Source organism: Heliconius melpomene, chromosome 1, assembly GCF_056956725.1.
Source record: "Heliconius melpomene rosina isolate 202511_hmr_F chromosome 1, ASM5695672v1, whole genome shotgun sequence".
NCBI classification, from domain to species: Eukaryota; Metazoa; Arthropoda; class Insecta; order Lepidoptera; family Nymphalidae; genus Heliconius; species Heliconius melpomene.
In genome coordinates, this window is record NC_140389.1 from 16441080 (window position 1) to 16450157 (window position 9078).

General features: G+C 36.9%; 1 protein-coding gene across 1 annotated transcript; it reads right to left on the bottom strand.

The window, feature by feature from the left end:
- Positions 1 to 573: 573 nt before the first annotated feature.
- LOC146541772 (uncharacterized) lies at positions 574 to 6285 on the bottom strand. Its single transcript, XM_085192503.1, has 2 exons — positions 4879 to 6285; positions 574 to 1136 (listed from the first exon to the last, which is right to left on the bottom strand). The coding sequence occupies exons 1-2, from the start codon at positions 5235 to 5237 to the stop codon at positions 1133 to 1135; spliced, it is 363 nt and encodes a 120-aa protein (XP_085048629.1). The 5' UTR covers positions 5238 to 6285; the 3' UTR covers positions 574 to 1132.
- Positions 6286 to 9078: the final 2793 nt, after the last annotated feature.

A 9078-nucleotide genomic window follows, 5' to 3' on the forward strand; every position in this document is an offset into this window, starting at 1 on the left:
GAATTGGAGGTGCCTTACTACAGGTACAATCTCATGTCTGTTCTTGAAAATAGCTGTGCTTTTCTCTACTGGGATCGGTCTATTATTACTAACAGGTATATTGTTGCCAATAGACCTGATATAGTACTAGTAGACCGAGTCGCACGCCGCGCAGTGATTGTTGACGTTACTATCCCACATGACGACAATCTCGTGATAGCCCATGAGATTACCGCCATGTGGGATGTCAATACGACTATCATTGTGCCGATAGTGGTTTCGGTTAACGGTTAAATAGCGAAAAGTCTCGACCAACACCTTAAGAGGCTATCGCTTAGCTGTTGGATCAAGAACCGGATACAGAAGGCAGTGTTACTTGAGACGGCGCGTATTGTGCGGAGGTTCCTCTCTCTGGAGTCCCTAGCCACCGATGGCTTGGACTCTTGTCCCACCCTCGGAAGGGTGGTTTTTTTATAGTTTTAAATGTATTTTTTTTATACAATTTATATTTAAAAATGTAAAAATGATTCACTAATTTAATAAAAGTATAATTAGGTTTCAGAAGTGAAATATGAAAATAAAACTATACAACACTAATGTTACAAATACAATCTTATTTATTAAAAATCTAAATAACTATAAACTGAAGTATAAATAACTAGAAACTTATATAAAACACCAACAACATTCGAAAACACATATAGCTATTTACTCAGTGTTAATTATAGCAGCTCTTTTAACCAATTCACAATATTTATTAATTAAAACATTTAAATTACTTTATAACTTGCTAATAATGATCTATTAACAACCTAGTAACAAATCACATCGACTACAACACGTGTAACCTCAAGTATATGAGGGCCAAATATGTCTTCCCGCTTAAATTAGTAACTTAATAACAAAATGAAAAGAGCGGGAGCGGAAGACATTGACAGTGACATTGACACATTGCAGTACTATATTTGACAGTTGACATTTGTAGCACAGAAGTCTCCTAACTCGGCCATTCTGACCATGCGTCGTCCCCGACGTAGCTGATCCAGTTGCCTGATCACATGCTGGTGCATCCCGATTAGCCCCAAAGTCATCAGCGTCGTTTCATGGCTGTATTGATGAAAATTCTACAGTAGTACCATATTCGCTGTCTTCATCATCTAAAATTTTAAGTTTATAAATGTCTAAACATTACAACATAAATGGATAGGCAATCAAAATATACAGACAAAAGATATAAAAATAAAAAGTTTTGAGAGCTCTCATTTTTAACCCTGTAAAATCTTCATATCCAAGTATGTTCAGTCCGGTGCAGCAAACTCCGGAACCTGTGAACAGAACAGTCAGAAGGCGTCCCCTCTGTCTGCCAGGACCAAATGTCCACATAGACGTCACATGGCCACAAAGACCAAACGTCAGCAAGGACCAAATGTCCACAAGGCCATAATGTCAGCAAGGACCAAATGTCCACCTTGACCACAAGGACCAAACGTCCTTCAGAGCCACATGCTCTTCACAAAATCTTTCAGGGCCACACACCCGTCAAAATTTCTCAGGCCATATGCCTCATCAGACCAAACGTCTGATACAAGTCAAAGTCAAAAGTCAAAGTCAAAACACCCAACCCAACCCCATGTCTGTGCCCAAAGGGACCACACATCCAATTGAACTCAATAAACAAACTGCCACATTACACCAGTATTGGACACTAAGCCCCACCTTAGTTGTCAGACAAAAATTAAACATTTAGAAAAAGAATCAATGGAGGAAGAGAAAAATAAAATGTCGGTCTGTATGTATGTAAGCATGTAATGATTTAGAAAGAAATTGTGCTAGACAACAAAGCAAGAATTAGTGCAATACAGTTAAAATAACTTGACAACGAAAAAGGCAGTACAAATTTCCAGTTACTAATCCCCATGCCATTGTACCATGTTAGAACTCCTCGAGTGGTTTAACTACCACCACTCAATAATTAATTGCCTCAGTCTTATAGAAGCTCGGCCTAACCTGACCTCTATTTATAATTCAACCAACATGTTCAATTTCTGTTGAAGTAATAAACATATTCGAAATTTTATGGGAAAATTGGTTTTTTTTTTTTTTGTTTGAGTATTAATAGTGACTGAATCCCATCATAAAGCATTATCAACACATCATCAACATATTCTAAAACATGACCACATTCAATATGTGTTTACATAAAATATGACAACATTCAACACATGTTTACATAAAATATTCATAACCACCCAAATTATCCTTGTGTCATCATCAATCAAAGGGAGAAGATAACATCCTCTGACATCCAACCCTTTCAGTGCCCCACAATCAACACATATCCAGTCATACACACTTTGGATTGCACCCTCCAACACACATACTACACTCCTCTCTTCAAGATAGCTGACAATTTCATGTACTTTAAGCTTGTCCCCACCCCATATAGAAGATAAGCATTTTCCCATATTTACCGTTGTTTGCACATTTAATGGCACCGGCGATCAAATAATGTGAAAATTTATTTATTATGTACATAAGAGAATCCAGCTAATAACTTAAGTGGTACATTAATGTGTTGCCAAACGCTGAATGTGCTGACAGACACTTCAATACAGACACACACTTCAGACACACTTCACACTTCAGACCAGGACAGACACTTCAATAGACATTCCTAGGCATTGCTTACTCCTCACTAATTAAGTTGTCTGAAATTGTCTCCTATATCATAAACAATAAATTATTATTTACTATAAACATTCTTCTGGTTTCAATTTCCCATTTTAATTTGTTTAAAATAATTCAAACTCTGTAACCTCATAATAGTAATACACAGAAATCTTTTGCTACAATAATCCCTCCCGCTAATTACTTATATAGCTATTAATAGAGGTAAGTCTAAATATTGTATCCTCAGTTATATAAGTAATAGTTGTAAACTTAGTCTTAGCAAAAATTATTTATGTAGTAATCTTAATGAACTTGATGTAATCGATAATCCTATTTGTGAAACTGAAATTATGTCTATGTATGTTATGGCTTTTAATTCACTTCCCACTATTTGTAAAACAAATTTTATTTTAGGAAATTTACATTTTTGTCAATCACTAGGTAATAACTGATGGGTCTTTATTTATTCAAATCTACTAAATTGCATGTTAATTGTAATAACAATGATTTCAATGTAACTTTATTTGACACTGGAATTTTAACTTTGAAGCTGAATTTATTTACTCAGAATGTTACCTACAACATATATTACAGATGTAATTAATTAATTATTAATATTTAGTCTCCATATACCATTAGGCATGAAAATATTACATTTGGTTTTATTAACATAAAATTTACAATTTTTATATTTACTTGTTATGTAAAATTTATTAGTTCAATTAATCCAACAATTAAATTAAATTCTACTCATTCTGATTTCAATCTTATAGCAGACAATTGTTGCAATTGCACTTAAATTAAAAATATTAATAATCCTAATTTGTTTAATTTAATAAATCCTAAGTTATATACAAGGTCTGCACCCTTATCTGCAGCATTGGATCACTTCAATATTATGTATGCATTAATAAGTCATTCGTATAAAACATAGTTAGTCTACGTGAAACTCTCCTAACAGCTACACATTTTTCTATCTCCACCGTGACTCAATTCTATTTGTTTTATGATTGAGATTTTAATTAATATGTTTTAAATTATTACCAAATCTCTTTTTAATTGATTAAATCTTTTTTTTTTTTAAAACAACTTTAAGTCAAATGTACATAACAGCACACACATTCTACATACAATAACATCAGCATCTATAATAACTAGAACAGGCATGCAAGATCTCAGAACAACTATCAAGTCGGCTCCAAGCGAGAGCTCATCAATAGCCAAGGAAACAAAACCATTTCCTTCCAACAAATTAACAGTATTACTCACCCTCCAAGTGAGAGCTCATCAATAGCCAAGGAAACAAAACCATTTCCTTCCAACAAAGTAACAGTATTATTCACCCTCTAAGGTACAGTTTATTGATTTTCCCTCACACAACTAACATTTCAAAACAAACAAAGATTACAAGTCATACTGCTACCATTTCTAGGTTTCCTTATCCAATGTTACTCACACCCCCTTCACCAACCATAAAATTGTTCCAATCTAAAAGAATTGTGTAACGGACGCCCAGTTATTAAGCGATGAATCTCTTGTCTTTCTTTTTTTATTTTAGTCACTGATTTATGCTCAAATGAATTGTGCTCATCTGGCAAGCTCGAAATGCCATATATCAAGAATTCAATTCAATTCACTAAGCCCTATATACATTGACAAGAATCATCTCAAGGCAAACTGGCACCCGTCTCTCCTCTAGCACACTAAGCACAACCACAGGACTCTTCAGAATCAGCCTGCATAAAACATCAACCACCTATGATCACCAGTAATCACTCACTCACTCATTCAACCATGAACATCACCCTTAAGGCGCCCAGAGTCATGTGATAAACATTCTGAATCATTCCAGTTACTAGCACTTCTAACCCTCTCCACCTCCTCATACTATAGCTCAATATCATTGATAACAGAGTCAAAGTTTGATATAAAATAGTTTTGTATTATTCAAATATTTAAAGAAGATATTGCATCAGAAAGATTACGGGCTAACTTGGTAACCCCTGAAGTACATTGAGAAGGTGATAAGGTATCAGAGGCCATACATTCAGATAATGCACCTTTGGGAAAAGTATCAAATCTAACAGTTAATCATTTAAATTTGTTTTTATCAAACTAGCATGACAGGTTGAATTATGAGAAGAAATATTGTTTTGTGTACCTTTTTCAAGTTTGTCTAATCTCCAAAGAAATGCATTGTAATGCTCACCAGTAGAGGCACTCAGATACCTGGAGACACACAGAGACGCGTCGCGCATTGCAAGCAGAAGCGCGCATACACGTGCGGGGACGCGTCGCTCATCAGTATCAGAGGCGCGCAGACACGCTCGGGAACCGCATCGAGAACAGTAGCGCGCAGATACGCGCGGGGACCGCATTGCGAGCAGTGGCGCGCAGATATGCGCGGGGACCGCATCGCGAGCAGTGGCCCTCAGGAACTTATTGCGCATCGCGAGCAGTCTCGCAGACGCATCGCACATTGCGAGCAGAGGGTGTGCAGACGCACCAAGATGCGCAGGAATGCGTCGCACATCGCGAGCTGAGGGCGTGCAGACCCACACCAAGACGCCCAGGTAAGCGTCGCGCATCGCGAGCTGAGGGCGTGCAGAGGCACACCAAGACGCTCAGGCAAGCGTCGCGCATCGCGAGCTGAGGTCGTACACAGGTACACCAAGACGCGCAGGAAAGCGTCGCGCATCGCGAGCAGAGGGCGTGCAGAGACACACCAAGACGCGCAGAAAAGCGTCGCACGTCGCCAGCAGAGGTACACAGAGACACGCGGGGACGCGTCACTTGTCGTGGGAGCAGAAGCACCTCATAGCGGCACGGCGGCGGCATGAATGTCCTGCAACAGAACCATGAAAGCACCAGCGCGAGCGCTCGAGACACCCTTAGCGCTCAAGTCTCGTAACATGGCTTTCAAATGACTTAACCTATCTCGCTAACCGCGACCACGTGTCGTGTCCGGTCGACGTGATTTGTTTTGTGATTTACTTCCAGCATCACCCATATTTAACACAGTATTTCTATATAGGCAATAAATAATTTAAGAAAAGAGAAATGATGAAACTGGTGTTTTATTTGCTTTCACAAAAATAACAAAATTATAAAGTACAAGGATCTGGCCTGATGGGCTTAGATAGGTATCCCACTTCTGAAATTAGGTTTCAGAAGTGAAATATGAAAATAAAACTATACAACACTAATGTTACAAATACAATCTTATTTATTAAAAATCTAAATAACTATAAACTGAAGTATAAATAACTAGAAACTTATATAAAACACCAACAACATTCGAAAACACATATAGGTATTTACTCAGTGTTAATTATAGCAGCTCTTTTAACCAATTCACAATATTTATTAATTAAAACATTTAAATTACTTTATAACTTGCTAATAATGATCTATTAACAACCTAGTAACAAATCACATCGACTACAACACGTGTAACCTCAAGTATATGAGGGCCAAATATGTCTTCCCGCTTAAATTAGTAACTTAATAACAAAATGAAAAGAGCGGGAGCGGAAGACATTGACAGTGACATTGACACATTGCAGTACTATATTTGACAGTTGACATTTGTAGCACAGAAGTCTCCTAACTGTATATTCTGTAAATAAAGTTAAAAACAATATCTGTACTTACATTGAAATGTAAAGTTTCATATAATTCGATAAAACAGTTATTTATAGCAATTTTGTCAAATAACATCCTTTAAAATGGTTTCATTTTTTTATTTATAAGTCGATAGAAAATTGAAATAAGACAAATATCGAATTTGAGGAAAGGTTGCCACAGTACAATACTGAAAACTGCAATTAAATTAAGCCGGTTCTGGGATTAGCGTCAACAAACGCAAAAGCAAACGGACATTTTTTTATTATTATTTGTGATTCTTTTACGTTTATACTTTTATGTAAGTTTATTTTTATATTATTGATTGATTTTATTATATATTATTTAATTATATTTCATAAAATTTGTACTGAGACGTTGTCCCCTTTCTCCTCATTACAATTTATCCGTAATGTTTCAAAGGTTGTCTGGTAGAGATTGCTTAAAGCAATAAGACCGCCTTTGTATTCGTGTTTTTCTTTCAATTTTATTTGTGTTGTTCTTTGTATATCGTCGGTGCGCCTGCCAAAACCGTTATGTGTATTTTTTTGATTTTTTTTTTATTCGATAAATAGCATTAAAATAGTACTCTGCACAGCCTTCAAAAACAAATATGTAGTATTTCCGTCTAGAAGTCGATTTAACAAAACCGATATGTGCACTTAATTTTTATTTTTGGCAATGACAAATTCGTTATGTGCAGTTATGACCCAGCAGCAATGATTCGATGAGGAAAGTAATACATTATGTAATGTTATACATTAAGGGGAACCGTCACTCGAGCCCTACCTTATCGGTATATAATGAGGCAGAGCTCAAATCTCAGCCATTGCCGATAGAAATAACAGATTCAGAGCGAGCATAGTATTGGTTGAGAATAAGACTCATTTGTACCTAGATGAAGCTACTGGAGAATTTGTAAGCCGGAAGTCAGCCGAACTCGGAACTGGTCACTTCATACTAGATAAATGAGCTGGAGAAAACTTCAAGGAGATGGATATTGATGAAATATACAACAATAAAAAAGCGCGACTTTAATACGAAGCAACGAGTTATAGGAAAGGCGTACTTAATACAATTGTAGAAGACACTTAACTAACGATACTTTTAATTCATGGATAAAGCAATTGTATGCCACCAAACCAGAATCATCTCCTGAAAGTAAACCAAGAAATCCTTCTTGTAAGTCAGCTTCTGTAAGAAGCCAGTGAGAATGGTTTTAGGCTTATTGCCAAAAGTTCAAGTTTAATCATTACTGCAGAGCAAGCACATCACGACACACATGTTTGAAGTACACAATAAGTATAACAATTAAAAAAAACCGACTTCCACTGGATCTCATAATTAGAACACAACCAAACTCTCATCAAACTATCTCTAAAGTGTATCCTTTCCAATAAAAAAAGAATAATAGAAATCTGTTAGCATGATATAGAGTTATTCTTCCATTTGCTGCGCACATACTTAATGCAAATTTAAGACTTATGTTACAAAAGTAATGGATAAAATTGTCAAAAATAGACCAAATCAAAGTAAAACCACACAGGAAGCACCAGCTTTCAAATAAACAAAGAATAATCAAAATCCGTGGACCCAGTCAAAAGTTCTGAGGTAACAAATATAAAAAAATACACTCGAATTGATAACGCCCTCCTCACTTAAATCGATTAAAAAGTGAAGACAGAAAAATGAGGAGGATACAATAAAGAGTACTATTTTCATTAATTTGGAAGCTGATAAAGTTCCCATATTTAAGCCAAGAAAGGTTTAATTTGACATGTGCACCGTATTCAAAGAAAATTTGTCACTAGAAGAATATGAGGTACACAAAGAAAAAAAAGCATACCATAACAAGAGGAACGCACATTAAACAGCGTAGAGGACAGCACACGGCCTTGGGGGGCAGCGTTCACGGGCATGTACTCCAAGCAAAAACCGTCGACAGTTACCAGTGAGAAAGCTAGCGATCCCCTTGCATAAATTCTCGGAAAGCCCATAGGATGGAAGTTTTACAAGGAGCGCCTCATGCCACACGCGATCGAAGGCCTTCGGCATGTCCAAACTAACTGCCAGACCCTATTCCTTGCTTTCAATAGCCGTAGCCTACGGGTGGATTAGGTAAACCAGAAGGTCACCGGTTGAGCGGCCATGGCGGAAGCCATATTGACTGTCATTAATCAATCAGTGATTCTCCACTTAAACCAAGAGCTGGCCATTGATGCCAAAGAATGCTCTCCATCACTGTCAAGAGCAGGGGTGGCAATAGGCCTGTAGTTAGATGGATCGGAACCATTGCCTTTCTTTGAAATCGGTTGGATAAGAGCACTCTTCCACAAGTCTGGAACTATACCGATTGAATAAGAGTGCCAAAACAGACCCATTAGCACAGGTGACAGCTCAGGAGCACTAAAGGAGAGATGTCATCTGACCCACTCGACTTGTGGATGACCAAAGAAGACAGAGCTCGCCTAACAGCTTTTTAGCTGAACTTAATTTCAGGCATTAAGCTCTGGCACGGGTGTGCGCGCGGCGCTATTCCTTGGTCATCCATATTCGAGTTCGAGGCAAAGAGATGTACTGTAGTAACGTCCATGCATATGTGTGGCACGAAAGCGACAGTGTTACTTAAATTTAGTTTTAGTTATCTTGATAAAGTTTATTGCAATACTTATTGAATTCGCTTTTTATTTACTTCAAATTTACCTAGTTATTTAAGGGATAAGCATTAAAGGCTTAGTCTATCTATAAACCGAATTCGAATTTTCTATTAAACATTTTTTTGTTAATTATTATTAGTTATAACCA